We start from the raw sequence: 18,392 nt of genomic DNA on the forward strand, positions 1-18,392 counted from the left end.
TCTGCATAAGCTCAGTAGGGAATCTGGGGCGAGTTAGGTCTCCTTTCTTGGCTAGGGTTCAAGAGAGAAGAAAAAAAGGGGGTGGGGTGGGGAGGAGGGAGAAGGTACCCTGGAAAACTGAGTAATTGAAAAATAACTAACAACGGGCTCATTAGCCGGCTTGTTTGTTTCCATTCTGCCGGAGACTTGGCTAACTATTAGCATGCATTAAGCACCTCCAGTGTGGGATGGAACGATGCTTGGAGCTCAGCCATGGGATCCTAGAAATGGTAGATGAAAGGAGAGGGGAGGAAAAACAAATCAGGAGAAAAAGAAAGAAAGAAGGAAAGAAACAAAGAAAGAAAAAGGAAACAAAGAAAGAAAGAAAGGAAAGAAAGAAAGAAAGAAAGAAAGAAAGAAAGAAAGAAAGGAAGGAAGGAAGGAAGGAAAGGAAGGAAGGAAGAAGGAAGGAAGGAAGGAAGGAAGGAAGAAAGAAAGAATGAAAGAAGGAAGGAAGGAAGGAAGGAAGGAAGGAAGGAAAAGAAAGAATGAAAGAAGGAAGGAAGGAAGGAAGGAAGGAAGGAAGGAAGGAAGGAAGGAAGGAAGGAAAGAAAGAATGAAAGAAGGAAGGAAGGAAGGAAGGAAAGAAAGAAAGAAAGAAGGAAAGAAAGAAGGAAAGAGGGAAGGAAAGAAAGAAAGAAAAAGAAAGAAAGAAAGAAAGAAAGAAAGAAAGAAGGAAAGAAGGAAAGGAAAGAAAGAAAGAAAGAAAGAAAGAAAGAAGGAAAGAAAGAAAGAAAGAAAGAAAGGAAGGGAAAGGAAAGGAAGAATAATAGTTTTTAGCAGTGGATCTTAGAGCAGAGCTCCAGTCTGGTGGAATTAAGGGTCTGCTTGGAAACGGGTTTGTTATCCTTTCCATTTTTAACAACTTAAAAATGATTATTTTTGTCCTTTTTTTTTGCCCCTACTTTACTGCTGACAGAAGCTGACACATCCTTACTTCTGGCCAGCAAAACAGCCAGCCATTGTTTTCGTGGTGGGGGGCAGTTCTGCCAGGATGGCTCTGGATTGACTGGCAGGGGTTTTTGAGAGCACTTTGTTTTGGGGGCACCCGTTACGCTCCAGATCTGGGGTTTTGTTTTGTTTTGCTTTTTTGAGGGGAGGGGGAAAGGTTTCTTGCTATTGAATCGGGATGGCTCAGAGCCTAGATGTTTACAAAGCTTTTGAAAACAAAACGGGCGGGGTGAGGGGGGGGAGAGAGGGGGCTATCCAAATGCATAATTAATTTTCTCCTTTCCCAATAAACTTTAATTTTCCAAACCTCCCTTTGTTGGTGCAGAATTAAAAGATTTATGCAGTTAAGTAATGCAAAATGAAAAGTGGCCAGGCCCAAGCAAAGGCTTAGAATTAGTCAAACCCATAAATAACAGGAATGAAAGCCACCGGGGAGAGGAGAGGGCACGGAGTTGGCACCTTTCCTCTCGCTCGCTTTCTGAGTAGCTCTTTTTAAGCATCAACATCAGGAAAATCGAGGGCTACAGCAAAACCAGATGGCAACTGAAGTCAGTTCAAGGTGAAGGCCTGGCTACAGGTGATTCCCACGAAGGAAAAGCCCTATCTGGGATTTGAAAAATAGGGAGGACTCAGTCACTATCGGCTTACTTTGGCAGAGAGATCACAATATGTATTTTTGTGGTATTTTGGAACAAGTAAACAATCCCTCTCTCTCTCTCTTCTTTTCTTCCTTCCTCTTCCCTCATTCCTTTCTTCCCTTTTTCTACCTCCCTCCCTCCCTCTCTCCCTTCCCGCACCTCAATCCTTCCTTCCCTTCCCCTCCCTGCCTCCTTTCCTTCCTTCCTTCCCTTCTCCTTCCTCTCTCCTTCCTCATTCCTTTCTTCCCTTCCTTCCATCTTTCCTCCCTCCAGTGGTGGGATTCAACATTTTTTACTACTGGTTCTGTGGGCGTGGCTTGGTGGGTGTGGCAGGGGAAGGACACTGTAAAATCTCCAGTCAGAGGTGGGGTTTGCCGGTTCTCCAAACTGCTCAAAATTTCCACTACTGGTTCTCCAGAACTAGAAAGAACCTGCTGAATTCCACCTCTGCCTCCCTCCTTCCCTCCTCCTTCCTTCTTTCTCTTCTCCTCCCCCCCTTCTTTCCTTCCTTTCCCTTCTCATTCCTTCCTTCCTTCCCTTCTCCTCCCTCCCTCCTCATTCCTTCCTTCCTTTCTCCTCCCTCCCTTCTTTCCTCCCTCCCTCCCTCCTCATTTCTTCCCTTCCCTTCTCCTCCCTCCTTCCTTCCTTCCTTCCTTCCTTCCTTCCTTCCTTCCTTCCTTCCTTCCTCTAAGTCAATAATCTGGCAAGATAAAGTAAAGAACAAGGCAGATTTTTGCTTAAAAAAAGCCAAAATATCACCTAAGATTCCAAGGAGAAGAACCAGAGGAAAAATGGCAAGAAATCACTTAAGGTATGTCTGTTAATCTTAGTGTGACTTTATTTCAGGCTGAAAGAGTCTAAATGGGTACAAGTTAAAAAAAAAAAGACTGAATGTGACATAATTGTCCCATGGAATAAAACTATATTGGTAGTTCTACTTGGTATCTATTTCTCTGATGCCTTTATGAAATGCATCTCCTTCTCAACCCAAAGTGAGGCTCTTTCATTCCCTCCTGGTGGAACATTTACTCTTCTCATTTTTTTTTAAAAGCTAATGGTAGGAAAAGTGGCTCAGTGGCTAAGATGGCGAGCTTGTCAATCAGAAAGGTCAGCAGCTCGGAGGTTCAAATCCCTAGCGCCCTGTAATGGAGTGAGCTCCCATTACTTGTCCCAGCTTCTGCCAACCTAGCAGTTCGAAAGCAGGTAAAAATGCAAGTAGAAAAATAGGGACCACTTTGCTGGAAAAGTAACGGCATTCTGTGTGCCTTCGAAGGCATTTAGTCATGGCAGGCACATGACCACGGAGACGTCTTCAGCCAGCGCTGGCTCTTCGGCTTTGTAACAGAGATGAGCACCGCCCCCTAGAGCCAGAAACAACTAGCACGTATGTGCGAGGGGAACCATGACCTTTAATGGTAGGAAAGACACAGTCACAATAGAAAGTGGTTCAAGAAAGTTAATCCAAAATTTTAGACCCAGCAACTCATAGCGGTTAGCCTAAAAGAGAAACGGTGCAGAAAACAATGTTAAAGAAGGGAGAGTGGAAGAGGCCAGGAGAGCAAGAGTCTCACCCTCTGGATTATTTGGAGCCAAGAGTGTTGCGCAGGTGTGAGGTGTCAAAAGAGTTAAGTTGGTGGCTACAACTACATAACCCACAACTCTTATTTCATAACGTCTTCCATAACTCTACAGTTTTTATCTTGGAGATCTCTGTCCCTGTTCATCAGGCTCCTCAACATCAGGAAGAACATCAAACTGCGAACATGCCTACTTTCTTAGTGGGAAGGCTTCTGAAAAAAATTGGACGTGGAAAGGGATCTGGGAGGTGATCTGGTAGAGAAAGCTGCCAGGGCTTTTCTCAGTGGGAACTTTCGCACCCTTGAAACTATTCAGTCTAGATTTGTTTGCGCCGACTTAGCACTTGTCCAAGATAGTACCAGGACTCCTGCTGTGATGACCCAGAGTGTAACACAAGCGTAACAAAATCCAAAACGTAAATAAATGTCCTTTAATGCCTCCAGCGTGGCCCCACTGTTCAATAATTCTCAGTTGGAGATAAAACTTATTCAAAAATTGTCTTCAAAAGAAAGCAACACAGTCCGAACTTAATGAGCAGATAGGGGTGAAATAAAAAATTAAAACAAACTACAATGAAGGAAATTCCACAACGGACCAGGATAAGTAATTACCAACTTCAAGGAGATAACAAGGCACAGTCTGTTGGAGGGATGCCAACCAAGGTAACTTCAGCCCAAAATAACACATGCTTTGCTTCTGGCAACGCTGTGTTTTAACCGTCTCTCTTATATACTATTCTCCCCAGCTGCAACCAATGAGGGGGATCATGGCCGCTTCCTCTCTCGTGTAAGCCAAGTTGTTGCCTTTTCCATTCCTCCCTGTGTGTCCTAGGATGAAGAGGGGATGGGCCTGGTTCTTCCTCTGACTGCCCAGCCGGCCTCTGCCCTTCCCCAGCCTCCTCCACAACCTCCGGAAACACACCTCCACTTCCTTTCGACTGTTCTTCCTCTCCCTCAGTCTGACTCAAACAAGGGCATGACACCTGCCTTGAAGGCCTCCAAGCTTCCTTCCAACCTTATGACTCTATGATTCTGACTCATTCTGCTAATTCTGGCCTATATTACCTGAAATTTCCTTCGAGCTACAAAATACTGCATCCTCCTTATGACCTTGACAGCCGCACGATGGGTTTCTGTTAACCTGGGGAAAAAAATAAAGAATGCACACACTTTAAAATGTTTTTAAATTAAAAAAAAAATCCCTCCTAGCTTCTCCAACAAGTGGTATGGATGTGTGTGAATGTATGTGTCCGTGTATTTTTTATTTTATTTATTTATTTGTCAATAGCTTACAAGATAATAAACATAAGTATCAATACAGGAAATGGGTATGAATAATTGGGGACAATAGGACAGGGACGGCAGGCACGGTTGTTCACTTATGCACGCCCCCTTGCAGACCTCTTAGGAAGGGGGTGAGGTCAATAGGGAAAAGGATTGTGGGTTTGGGGATGTGACAACAGAGTCAGGTAGTGTGTTCCAGACATTGACCACTCTGTTGCTGAAGTCATACTTTCTGTAATCAAGTTTGGAGTGGTGTACATTAAATTTATATCTATCGTGCGCTCTTGTACTGTTGCAGTTGAAGGTGGAAAAAGTCATTGGCTGGTAGTACATTAAAGCAGATTATTTTATAAACTATGCTTAAGTCAAACCATAAGCGGTGTAGTTCTAGGTTGTCCAAATTCAAAATCTCAAGCCTGGTGGTGTAGGGTATTCTGTTGTAAACTGAGGAGTGTAGTACTCTTCTTGTGAAATACTTCTGGACACGCGTCCGATATACAGTGTGGATTCCAAACAGCCGAGCTGTATACAAGTATTGGTCTAGCAAAGGTTTTGTATGCCCTAGTTAGTAATGCAGTATTACCAGAGGAGAAACTTCTTAAGATTAGATTTACAATTTTGATGACTGAAGTTGGGTTTGTCTGGTTACAATTTAATACCCTGTGTGAATCCCAACACTTGTGTTGTGCAAACCATGATTTTTGGCAGTAGTTGGCAATCATTTCATGCCATAAAAGCAAAGTCACTCTTGAATCACCCTCAACTCTCAAATTTGCAGACATCACCAAGCTGAAGAGAGCATCCAACACTTTAGAAGATAGACTCAAGATGCAGAAGGATCTTGACAGACTTGAACACTGGGCCCTATCCAATAAAATGCAATTCAGTGACAAGAAAAATAAGGTTTTACACTTAGGCAAGACAAACCAAACACACATATATAGAATGGGTGACACCTGGCTATACAATAGCAACTATTAGAGCAAGGGTCTTCAAACTTGGCAAGTTGACAGCTTTAAGACTTGTGAACTTCAACTCCCAGGATTCTTGAGCTGACATGACTGGAGGAGGAATTCTGGGAGTTGAATTCCACAAGTCTTAAAGCTGTCAAGTTTGAAGACCCTGTCAAGCTTAAAGACTCTGTCAAGCTTGAAGACCCTTGTATTAGAGGGATCTAGGACTCCTAGTGGTCAACCACTTAAATATGAGCCAGCAGTGTGATGCAGCCAATGTAGTTCTAGGTTGCATCAACAGAGGGACAGTTGTGGTCATCACCATGATACAAAAAAGATGTCAAGACTCTAGAACAGGGGTCTTCAAACTTGACAGCTTTAAGACTTGTGGACTTCAACTCCCAGAATTCCTCCTCCAGTCATGTTAGCTCAGGAATTTTGGGAGTTGAAGTTCACAAGCTTTAAACTTGCCAAGTTTGAAGACCCTTGGTCTAGAAAGAGTGCAGAAAGAGCAACAAAGATGATTCAGAGACTGGAGGCTAACTATGAACAGGTGCAGAAATTATTGTGGGTATGTCTAGTTGAATGAAGAGAAGGATTAGAGATGACATGATAGCAAACCCTCAATATTTACCCTGCCTTGATTCTCTTTAGTGTAAGAATAAAAGAATCAGTCAGACTTTCAAGATTCTGTTATACCCTTGAACAATCCAGCCATTCATGTAATTCCTCATCTGGTCCACCTCATGTGATGACCCAAGGTGGGATACAAAAGCAACAAAGTCACAAAAACAGGTGAAGTCCCTTTAATTCCTTCAACTTGGCTTCAAAGCTCCAATTATCATTGACTGGAGAAAAAACTCCCCCACAAACAGTTGCGAAAAGGAAGAAATTCCGTTCAAACTCAAAATACATATAAATTATAAATAGAAAAAACAACACAAACCATACTGAAGCAATTAATCAGGCAAGCCAGGATAAGGGCTTGAAGACGTCCACGGATATCAAAATACACACACTGGGAAGGATGCCAGAACTCAGATAAGAACTTTAATTATTTCATGCTTTGCTTCCAGCACTGGGCCATGCGCAGTTTGTCCTTTCAAACAGTCCTCACAGCTGCAGCCCATGAAGGGGATCAGGGCCCCTTCCTCCCCGGTAGACCACGCCACTCATGTTTCTCTCTTATCCTCTCCTCCCTGTGTGCCCCAGGATGAAGAGGGAATGGGCCTGGGTCTTCCTCTGAATGCCCAGCCAGCCTCTATCCTTCTCCAGTTTCCTCCACAACCACTGGAGCTACACTCCTACTCCCTGTCGGCTGTTCCTCCTCTTCCTTGGAGTCAGACTCCAACAGGGGCATGGCACCTCAAAGGATGATGGTTCCCAATTCTTCATGATCACCCAGGCCCCATTTCACCAGTTTTAAATTGGTTTAGCACAGATTAAAAACAAGGAAAACCCTGAAGTTAAATTAAATTAAATTAAAGCAGAGAGCAATTCTCAGGCTGCTTCCATGATATGATTTATCTCCTCTGCCTAATCACCATAGTTATTGTACCCCAGAAAATGTTAAGTATATTTTCTGCCAGCTCCCACAAGGATTCCTCCTTGCTCGAGAGTAAAGGAACACTGTCCTACGGATTCACCCTAGAAGTATTTTCAACTAACTACCTGGGACCATATCTATAAATATTAGCCCGTGTAATTAAAGGGTCAGTTTTACTTCTTTACAGAAGGCTCTGTGTGGACCTACCCAAAAGACTTGTTCAAACAAATACATTTAGAGCAAAATATCTTCCCATACAGGGCGGAGGACAAGGTTCTCATTGATGTCTTCCCAAAATATGCAGCAGGGAAGTGAATTTTAAGACTGATTTAAAAAGAGATAAAAAGTTCACCTTGAGCTGATGAATCTCAAATTAGCAAAGCCCTCTCCGCTTACATAAATGTTGCGTCTGAACCCTACAGTGCAGACAAGTCAAAGACAATTTCGATCTCCATAGGAGTAAATGTTTGAAATAGGCAGGGGTAAGCTTCCAAAAATTTAGCAATGGGTTCTCTGCCTGGTTGATGGATGGGCGTGGCCATGGTGGGTGTGGCTTAGTCAGCCTCCTGTGGGGAGGGGGCATTTTTGTCCTCCCCAGGCTCCGGAGGCTTTCCTGGAGCCTCCAAGACAGGGGTGGTATTCTACCGGTTTGGCCCGGTTCTGCCAAGCCGGTAGCGCCAATGAGCAGCAGAGATTGAACTGGTTCTCTCCACCAGTCTGCTGTTGGGCCTACCCGCCTGCCCAGGCTCCCATACTCACCTTTATTACCTGCTTTTGGAGTGCAGCTGCTTTGCCCGACACATCAGATTGGCACGCGGCAGCTGCTGAGGCGACGGGGAGAGTGCAGGATTGCAGGAGGGGAGTTGGAGAGCCTCTGCGCCTGTGCAAAGTGCGTGCTTGGCGCACGCGCAAAGTGTGTGCATGCACGCAAAGCGCGCCCACCAACCCATGCCCACCGAACCGGTGGTAAATATGTTTGAAACGCACCACTGCTCCAGGAGGGCGAAAACAGCCTCCCTGGGCTCCGAAGACTCTCTGGAAGCTGGAAACAGGCCCATTTCTGGCATTCCTGAACTTGAGGGGGGGTGTTTTCACCCTCCCTGAGCCTCCGCATGCACCTTGCACTTACCTGCATCCAAAATGGGCTGTGTGGGGACTCTTGGGAAAGGTAGGGTGGACTGGGTGGGGCCAGCCAGGAGTGGGATTTATGGGTTCTCCAAACTGCACAGAATCTTAGCCGGCGGCTCTCTCAAATCCCCACAAGGTGTGAAATGCTCTTGGCTGAATGCCCAGAAGTTCAATTAAGCCTATTAAGAGCTCCCCCTTGCTCCTTGTCTTTCTGAGGTTATTGGGGGCTCTCCGAACCCCGCAGAGTCTTAGCTAGGGGCTCTCTCAGCCCAACCCTGCTTAGCACTGAAATTGCAAACCAACAAATATTACTCATTTCTAAAGCAATACATCCTGAAAGACAAAACCACAAGCTTTATAGAGGATGTTTAAAATTGCTTTCTTTAGCCATTCTTTCTACTTAATCAGGATAATAATTTTTCATCCACTCTGCTTATCTAGAATATACATAAAAGAGGCCAGGGCTTTCGTTATGCAGTCAGAAGCACTATTTCATTTATTTGTTTGAATTTATTAGCTGCCCAATTTTTGACTTTTTTTCCCCGCCAATAGTCACTGTTGCCCAGAACTATGATCCAATGTGCCTTTACATTACCATTTTATGTTCGACTTGGTGTTCACTCACCCTAATGCAGCTAAACTGCAGAGTAAAGATTTCCCACTTCAGTAGCGTTCGACTCTATTGCTCAGTGTTCATCTCCGTGAATTGGCCGAGGGAACCCTTGTTGTCTGAAGACATTTTTGTTAGAGTTTGTTGCAGAGATTCAAATCCAGAAAGCACACACAGATAACTGATCCAGCAGGATTCATTAAGCTTCTTTATATACATAATAATACGTAAGTAAATATACAATACCAATGATAGATTCTTCCAATGTGGTAGTAGTTACAAGCAAAACCACAAGCAGAGGAGTTTCAATAAACAAGCAAATCCAGACTAGTTTTGTTTCTCAGCTGAGCACAGAACTCTGATAAGCCACGCCCAGACTCCCTCCTTAAGTTTCAGTTTCTAATTCAGCTCCCATTGGCTGATCTGTTGCCATGCTATTAGTTGGCTGACCTTGTTTTCCATGTCTCTGCCATTTCATGAATGTTCTGACAATTTTCCATGGTCATGTGGGCAGCATGGCTCTATGTCAAAGGCATGGAACATGGAACATGGAACACTGTTACCTTCTCACCGAAGTGGTACCTATTAATCTAACGGTGTAGGGTCTCCCGCTTGGGCAGGGGGTTGGGCTAGATGACCAACAAGGTCCCTTCCAACTCTGATTATCTGTTAAATCTGTTAAATCTATTTGCATATTTTTGAACTGCTAGGTGGTCAGGAGCTGAGGCAAGGAATGGGAGCTGACCATATTGCATAGAACACCTAGACAAAATCCTATAATTTTGGAGAGAAATATTCAAGCGGGTTACAGATTAACAGCATTGGAAGGGATCTTGTAGGTCATCTAGTCCAACCCCCCACCCCCACCCAAGCAGGAGACCCTACACTATTTCTGACAGATGGCAGTCCAGTCTCTTCTTGAAAGCTTCCAGTGACGAAGCTCCCACGACTTCTGAAGGCAGGCTGTTCCATTGGTTGATTGTTCTCATGGTCAGAAAATTTCTCCTTATTTCCAGGCTGACCCTCTTCTTGGTCAGTTTCCATCCATCCATTATTCCTTGTCTGGCCTTTGGGTGCCTTGGAAAATAGCTTGGCCCCTTCTTCCTCTCTGTGGCAGCCCCTCAAATACTGGAAGACTGCTATCATGTCTCCCCTGGTCCTTCTCTTCACTAGACTAGCCATGCCCAGTTCCTGCAACCGTTCATCGTATGTTATAGTCTCCAGTCCCCTAATCATCCTGGTTGCTCTTCTCTGCACTCTTTCCAGAGCCTCAACATCTTTCTTATAGTGTGGTAGATAACAGATAATCAGAGTTGGAAGGGATCTTGTAGGTCATCTAGTCCAACCCCCCGCCCAAGCAGGAGACCCTACACCTTTTCTGACAAATGGCAGTCCAATCTCTTCTTGAAAGTCTCAAGTGATTAGGGACTTCTGTCCTCACTGTGTGTTGTGTTGGGGAGGGGGATGCACGAAGGGAAGCTTAGCCAATCTTGTACACATGTTGTACTGTGACAATAAAGGTAATAATAAGTGATGACGCTCTGACAACTTCTGAAGGCAACTTCTGTTCTATGGGTTTATTGTTCTCACTGTCAGAAAATTTCTCCTTATTTCCAGGCTGAATCTCTCCTTGTTCAGTTTCCATCCATGATTCCTTGTCTGGCCTTCGGGTGCTTTGGAAAATAGCTTGACTCCCTCCTCTCTGTGGCATTGCAAAGAATCCACATCTTTCATCCAAATACACAATGCTAGTTTGGGACCAGGCAGTTTTTTACTTGGAGGAACTTAGACTGATGCTTCTGAATTTGTCAATCAGCTTCAAAGCCACAGCTGAATCAGTCAGTTTAGGTGGCCTCAAGGAACTATCTTGGCTGTCTTTGGAAAAGTAAGCGGAGCTGGACCAGGCTAGCACACAGAGAAGAAACAACAATGAATTCTATCTGAAAGCTAGACTGGGAGGAGAAAGGGAATTGCAAAACATGGTATAGCAAGACATTCACACGGTTTGCACAATAACAAAACAGCTACGGATCCATGAAATCCTCAACAGTCAACCTTGACTTGAGGAAGTTTTATTGTTGAACCTGATGTTCTCCTGGACCGAGAATCGGGAATTATTAACCAATTTCCTCCAACTCCTGCCTTAAATTTTATTTAAGACATTGTCACCATTGTAGCTGGCTTTCCTATAGTCTCAGGAACAGATCAGAGGTGGTATTCAGCAGATTCTGAGCAGTTCTGGAGAACCGGTAGCAGAAATTTTGAGTAGTTCGGAGAAGCAGCAAATACCATCTCTGACTGGCCTCGCCCACATCTAATCTCTGCCTCCCAATTCCCAGCTGATCGGATGGGTCTCCTTTTGTTGCCTCACACAGGAAAACGGAGCTGAAAAGCAGAATAATGGGGTAGGGAGGGAATGGAGATTTTACAGTATCCTTCCCCTGCCACACCCACCAAGCCTCACAATGCCCACCAAGCCATGCCCACCAAGCCACGCCCACAGAACCGATAGTAAAAAAATTTGAATCCCACCATTGGAACAGATGACAGCGAGCGGTAGACTTCTTACTCAACATTCACCTCCAAACCACTAATATTTAATTATGTCCCTGGCTTCTGTGTTTTGATTGTAATTTATGCTCAAAACTACCTTTTTGCTTTTAATACATTTGTTTTGTACTCATCAAGATTCTATAATTTTTCTAGCAGCTAGAATTGTATTTGCACAAAATTGGAAAAATGAGAAAAATTCTGACAGAGGAGGAAACAATTAAGAAAATAATGGAATGTATGGAGATGAGTAGACTAACAATGGCAATTAAAGAACAGGAGATAAAAGAGTATTATAAGAATGGAATGGAATGGAATGGAATGGAATGGAATGGAATAGAATAGAATAGAATAGAATAGAATAGAATTCTTTATTGGCCAAGTGTGATTGGACACACAAGGAATTTGTCTTGGTGCAAATGCTCTCAGCGTACATAAAAGAAAAGATACATTCGTCAAGAGTCAAGAATCATAAGGTGCAACACCTAATAGTCATAGGGTACAATAAGCAATCAAATCATACTAGGAAACAGTCAATAAAAATTGTAAGGATACAAGTGACAAAGTTACAGTCATACAGTCATAAGTGGGAGGGGATGGGTGATAAGAAGCGATGAGAAGATTAACAGTAATAGTACTGCAGACTTTGTAAATAGTTGAACAGTAGATTTGGGGTTTATTTTATGAAAGGTTAGATAGAAGAATAAGAAACTGAAATATGTGTTAACAGTAGTAAGATACTATAATTGGTTAATTTTGAACGAGAAAGAGAATGAATATAATTTAGCAAGAACGAGATGTTTTTAAAAGATAACAATTACAATGTCAATGATAATACAATAATTGAATAATATGATATAAAATGTTGATTTTATTGGTTGGTTTATGAATATAATTAAGTAAGAAATGTGCAACAATATTATTAGGTGCACAAGATTATATGTACCTAACCGAAACACTGTAAAATTGAAAGATGGTTTTATTTGTTGTCTTTGTTGTTAAAAAAAAACCTTTTTCCAAAAAAAAAAAAAAGATTCTATGATTTTTCTGCTCCGCCTGGCCACCTTTAAACCACAATACAATTTCAGACCTCCTAACTGGCTACAACATGTACTTTTCAATAAATCCACAGGCTGATGACATGCTTATCTCAATCCCCTCAACTGAAACCATATACAGCAAGTGACTGGGATTTGACTAACTCTCCCCACAAAAGCATGGGCTTGAACAGAAAGACCCCAGTTTCTTGATCATCTCTAGATACCAGTTGGGTAAGGTCCTTTTCATGGCACCTGAAGAGCCACTGTCAACCGGCATTAATCACTCTCAGTATTTTTTGAGATCTCTACCCTTAAGACTTTTCTTTCTCTAAATACTTTTGTGCTCATGCAATCTTTGGGATTATTCCAAGTCTACTGATACCTCCCTCCTGGAGTGTGAACAGTGCCATTGTAGATACCAAACAATGAGTTTATTATTCCTGTATCCAATGAGGCAAGGAGAAAACAGATGAGTGGAATTTCCAGAAAGATCATGTACTAAATTCATTGTACCCAAGCCACAACCAGAAGGAAGGAATCCAAATGGAAAGTTGCAAGAAGGAAGTGATATGACCCAAAACTATATTTATTAAGCCTGCAAATCCACATGCTTTTCTTCTGCTGAACTATGTCTGGTCAACTGAAAAGAAAGACTAAGGGTGACATGATAGCAATGTTCCAATATCTCGGGGGCTGCCCCAAAGAAGAGGGAGTCAAGCTATTCTCCAAAGCACCTGAAGGCAGGACGAGAAGCAATGGGTGGAAACTAATCAAGGAGAGAAGCAACTTAGAACGAAGGAGGAATTTCCTGACAGAAAAAAAAACAAATAATCTGTGGAACAGCTTCACAGAAGTTGTGAATTCTCCATCACTGGAGGCTTTTAAGAAGAGATTGGACAACAATTTGTCTGAAATAGTATAGGGTTTCTGTTGTGGATCGAAGTAATGAGAGGCTTAGACCAGAGCATAAGTGGAACAAGCTTTATTCAGGGAATAAAGGGTCGTCGCGTCTGCTTACTAACAGGCAGACCTGGCTAGCGAACGACAACTGGCTCAGCCCGACAGCCGGCTTTTATAGCCGACTGTCAAACGGAGCCAGCCAATGGGAGCTGCTCGTGCTCCCGCTTAAAGAACGGACCTGGTTGGAAACCCCAACCGGTCCCCAAGACATAACACCCCTTCCCCCTAGATGGGAACACGTATAGTCCTTGAGATACGCCGGTGGTCTGTGTTGGCGACCGGAGCGACGTAACTCGGGAGAGTCATTGGGTGATGACAAGTTCATGGAGTCCTGGTCAGAGTACATAGGGTGGCGAGCTTGGCTCGGTGCAGGATCTGGACCCCGGGAAAAGTCTCTGCCTTCGGGCTGGGTTGGAGAATAGTCTTTGCCCGAATGGCGGATGCCATCGCTGGGGGGAAACGGTGGCGTCTCCGGCTGGCAGTCCCGGTCTACTGCCTGCTCCCTCTGCTCCGTTGGAGGCGGCTGGTCTCCCTGGGAGTTCTCGGCTGGACCTGAGGGCTGTCCAGTGGAGACGGATCTGGGGTGGTCAGGCTGCTACGTCGTCTCCGCAGCTGGTCCAGGTGCCTCCGCCATACACGACCGTCTTCTAGCTGGACCCGATAAGATCTCGGACCTGTGACAGCTACGACCTTCCCCGGCACCCACAGTGGGTCCCCCGCGTAGTTCCTGGCAAACACCAGGTCCTGTAATGCGAAATCCCTGGCCAGACTATCAGACCCCAAAGGGGTGCCCGGGCAGTAGTGGGGGTGTAGCCTGTCTAAAGTGGTCCTCAGGCGTCTCCCCATTAGCAGTTCGGCCGGGGATTTGTTCGTAACCGTGCACGGTGTGGTATGCTGGCTCAGGAGGAAACGAGACAATTTAGAGTGCCAGTCCTCTTGGCCGAACCGGGCCAGAGCCTCCTTAGCTGATCTGACTGCCCTCTCCGCCAGCCCGTTGCTAGAAGGGTGAAAGGGGGCCGTGAGGACGTGCCTGATGCCTAGATTGGTGACATACCTGCTAAATTCACTTGAAGTGAACTGGGGGCCGTTGTCGGAGACCAGTGTGTCAGGAAGTCCATGAGTCATGAAAAAACGAGTCAGTGCTTTGGCAACTGCTTGAGTGGTGGTCGTCGGAAGTAATGCTACATCGATCCACTTAGAGTACGAGTCTACGACCACTAAGAAGGTCTTGCCTTGCATTGGCCCGGCTAGGTCGATGTGAAGCCTTGACCATGGGGCATTGGCACTTTCCCACCTGGTGGGAGTGGCGGCTGGCGGGGCTGCCCTGGATTCCTGACAGGGACGACACGAGCTTACCCACTTGGCGATCTGGTCGTCCATGCCTGGCCACCAGACGTAACTGCGAGCCAACGCCTTCATCCGCACGATGCCTGGGTGGCCCTCGTGCAGCACCTTCAGGATGGAAGTGCGAAGGGTGGTTGGGATGACGACTCTGGTACCCCACAACAGGCATCCCTGCAGCTTGGAGAGCTCCTGCTGGCGAGTTTTAAATGGGGTGAAATCAACTGAATAGTTAATTTCCGGCCACCCCCTCCCCACCCAGTCCAGAACCTGGGCGATTGTTTTGTCCGCTTTTGAATGGGCAGCGATGTCATCGGCAGTCACTGGCAGTTTGAGCTCGTTGATCTCGAAAATAGCATGTACAGGAGCTGGGTCCTCGACTGGTGCTGGCAAGGGGCAGCGGCTGAGGGCATCTGCATGGCTCAGATTTTTTCCAGGACGATAGACCAGTTTGTATGAGTAAGCCGCCAGGAACAAGGTCCATCTGGTCATCCTGGGGGACAACACCTGGGGGGTTTGCTTGTCCCCGGATAACAGGCCCAGAAGAGGCTTGTGGTCTGTTACTAGTTCGAAATGGTGTCCGAACAGAAATTCGTGGAATTTTTTGACTGCTGCTACTGCAGCCAGGGCCTCCTTATCAATTTGGCCGTAATTACGCTCAGTCGCCGAGAGGGTTCGTGAAAAGAAGGCAATTGGAGCTTCGGAGCCATTGGGAAGTCTGTGGCTTAAGACAGCTCCTATCCCAAAAGGGGATGCGTCTGCAGCAAGTACGAGGGGGAGGCGCTGGTCAAATTGAATTAAGACAGCCTCAGAGGTGAGTAGGGACTTTACTGCTTCGAATGCATGGTTTTCCTTATGTCCCCAATGCCATGGTGAGTTTTTATCTAAAAGCCTGTGCAGTGGTTCCGCGACTGAGGCTTTGTGTGGGAGGAACGAAGCATAGAAGTTCAATAAACCCAGGAAGGCTTGCAACTCGGCTTTGTTGGTGGGCGTGGGCGCCTCATGGATTGCTTTGACTTTAGATTCCACCGGGTGGATGCCTGAGGCATCTAGCCTGTATCCTAGAAAGTCCACCTGTCTAGTGGCGATGGCACACTTCTCCCGTTTTAGTTTGAGGCCATGCTGCCTGAACTTCTCTAACACTGCTCTGACCCTCTGGATGAGCTGGGGTCTGTCTCTGGCTGAGACCAAAATGTCATCGAAGTATGGCACTACACCAGGGAGGCCTTGGAGTATACGCTCTATCAGCGATTGAAAAATACCTGGGGCTACACTTACGCCAAACTGGAGACGTTTACACCTGAATGCTCCTCTGTGTGTTACTATTGTCTGCAAGTCAGCTGTTTGATTGTCAACAGGAAACTGTTGGTACGCTTGTGACATGTCCAGTTTGGCAAAAATGTTGCCGGGTTCGAATGTGTGCAATAGGTGCTGAATAATTGGAACAGGATATGCGCTAACCTGTAAATAACGGTTGATTGATGTCTTGTAATCAGCACAAATTCTCAAATTACCGTCTTTTTTAAGTGGGGTGACTATGGGGGTCTCCCATTTGGCGAAATCAGTGGGTTCAATCACCCCCTGTTCGAGGAGTTTGTCTAGTTCCGCGTCCAATTTTGGGCGGATGGCGAATGGTACCCTACGTGGTTTTAGGCGGATGGGAGTTGCCTGGGGGTCTACTGAGAAGGAAATGGGCGTGCCATTATAACAACCTAACTCACTACTAAAAACGTCAGCGTAGTCTGAGAATAAGGAGTCAGTATCGGAAGTTGAGACAGCATGGACCCCCGTTACACTAAGGCCAAGAGAGGGGAACCAATCCAACCCCAAAAGACTAGGGAGGGCACCGTTAACAACCACCAAAGGCAGATGGCCTTTAAAGGTTTTGAATTGGACTAGGAACTTGCCTTTCCCGAGGACAGGGATGTTCTTTCCTTGGTAGTCTCTCAGGGTGAGGCTGCACCTTTGTAGTTGCTTCCTAGCCAGCCTGGGCTGGATCTTCTTAAGCGTGTCCCAGGAGATGATTGAGAGCGCTGACCCCGTGTCCACCTCCATGCGGCAGGGTTTACCTTCTAAGGAGACAGAAAGTGTTATTTTATGGGGGTATGAAACGTGTGATTAGCGTGGTAGCAAGTATAGCAGCTCTCTACTTGCCTTTGGGAACCAGGAGAAGAAGGAGATTTTTGTGGAAAAACGCGCGCTGCTTGGCAGACTCTTGCGAGGTGGCCTTTCTTGAGACAGTTGTGGCAGCTGGCGTTTTTGAACCTGCAAGATGCCCGGGCATGGGAACCTCCACAGGTCAGGCACAGAAGAGTCTGTTTTGGGCCGCTGTTGTTTCTCTGCCTGGTTCCTACCTGTGACTGTCTCACCGGCTTGAGACAATGGACGTCAGAGTATTCAGTAGGGTCATCTTCGCTCACCACTTCTTCAGAGTGTATGGAGGAAGTGCTGGGCTTGGGTGCGGTGCCCTGGATCTCAGCTGTGGACTGGGCTGAGAGTTCAGCAGCTAAAGCTTCCTCAACGGCCTGGGGCAGGTTCAAATCTTTCCTGGCCAACAGCTGTCTTTGGAGCCTAAGATCTCTTACCCCACAGACGAGTTGATCGAGCAGCATGTCGTCCAGATAGTTCTTAAACTCACAGTGAAGAGCTGCTGTCCTCAGGGCGGCCATGTATTGGTTGAAGGTTTCCCCCTCGGCTTGCTTCCTCATTCTGAATGCAAAACGTCTAGCGATCTGGGATGGTTTCGGTGAATAGTGGTTGGAAAGTGTTTCCAACAGCTCAGACCATGGAACGTTCTTGATCTCTCGAGGTGCCAATAGTGCTGTGGCGGTATCGTAGACTGCAGCCCCACAGTAGCTGAGGAAGTAGGATTTCTTCCTCTGCTCTGTAGCATCAGCCAATCCGATGGCATCGATAAAGTGGTTGAAGTGATTCCTGTACGAATCCCATTTTTCTTCATCAGATTTGAACGGTGGGAATGCCGAATTGACATTCATTATGGATCACTCAGTCTCTTGGCAGACTGGTTTGTCTCACTGGGTGTGCGTGGCCCTGTCTTATTGCTAACCGGGAGCGTTGGCGGCTGTGGCTGCAGCGCCCTTAACTTGCTCAGTGACTCCAGCCTCGAGGAGGCAGTTCGTATTTTGCGCTCTCTGCGAGCGTTTGGCGGCTGTGGCTACAGCGCCGTAACTGACAGTAGTTCAAATTTCGTGCTCCCTAGAGAGCATTGGCGACTGTGGGCTACAGTGCCGAACTTCGCTTGAGTGGCTGAATTCAAACGACAGCGGTTTGAATTTGGTGCTCCTTTGCGAGCGCGGGCGGCTGCGGCTTCAGCGCCCGACTTTCACTTGCTGTAGCGTTCTAATTCGAGCGGCTACAACGCTCGTGACTTTCTCTCTGGGGCGGCAGCGATCTGAGCCTGAGCTCCTTGTGAGTGATACGGCTGTGATTCAGCGCTTGTTATTCCGTGACTTCAGCTCTCTTTGAGTGCTTCTGGCTAGCCTTCCGATCCCACCTTTGTCGCCAGTGTTGTGGATCGAAGTAATGAGAGGCTTAGACCAGAGCATAAGTGGAACAAGCTTTATTCAGGGAATAAAGGGTCGTCGCGTCTGCTTACTAACAGGCAGACCTGGCTAGCGAACGACAACTGGCTCAGCCCGACAGCCGGCTTTTATAGCCGACTGTCAAACGGAGCCAGCCAATGGGAGCTGCTCGTGCTCCCGCTTAAAGAACGGACCTGGTTGGAAACCCCAACCGGTCCCCAAGACATAACAGT

The 18,392-nt window shown here is 46.0% G+C and overlaps 2 protein-coding genes across 2 annotated transcripts in view; one reads left to right on the forward strand and one right to left on the reverse strand.

Annotated features, from left to right (window-relative positions):
- The window catches only part of LOC113437229 (potassium voltage-gated channel subfamily KQT member 1-like), a 230,051-nt gene that overhangs the window by 124,204 nt on the left and 87,455 nt on the right, over positions 1-18,392 (reverse strand). The window contains exon 11 of the mRNA XM_087934235.1: positions 4,271-4,346. Within this exon, the coding sequence (XP_087790361.1) occupies positions 4,271-4,346 (76 nt within the window). The remainder of the gene's footprint in view (positions 1-4,270; positions 4,347-18,392) is intronic.
- CCDC91 (coiled-coil domain containing 91) overlaps positions 1-18,392 on the forward strand; it is a 539,477-nt gene that overhangs the window by 27,156 nt on the left and 493,929 nt on the right. The window lies entirely within an intron of this gene.

The sequence above is a fragment of the Pseudonaja textilis genome, chromosome 5, assembly GCF_049901715.1.
Source record: "Pseudonaja textilis isolate UNSWEBS1 chromosome 5, rPseTex1.2, whole genome shotgun sequence".
NCBI classification, from domain to species: domain Eukaryota; kingdom Metazoa; phylum Chordata; class Lepidosauria; order Squamata; family Elapidae; genus Pseudonaja; species Pseudonaja textilis.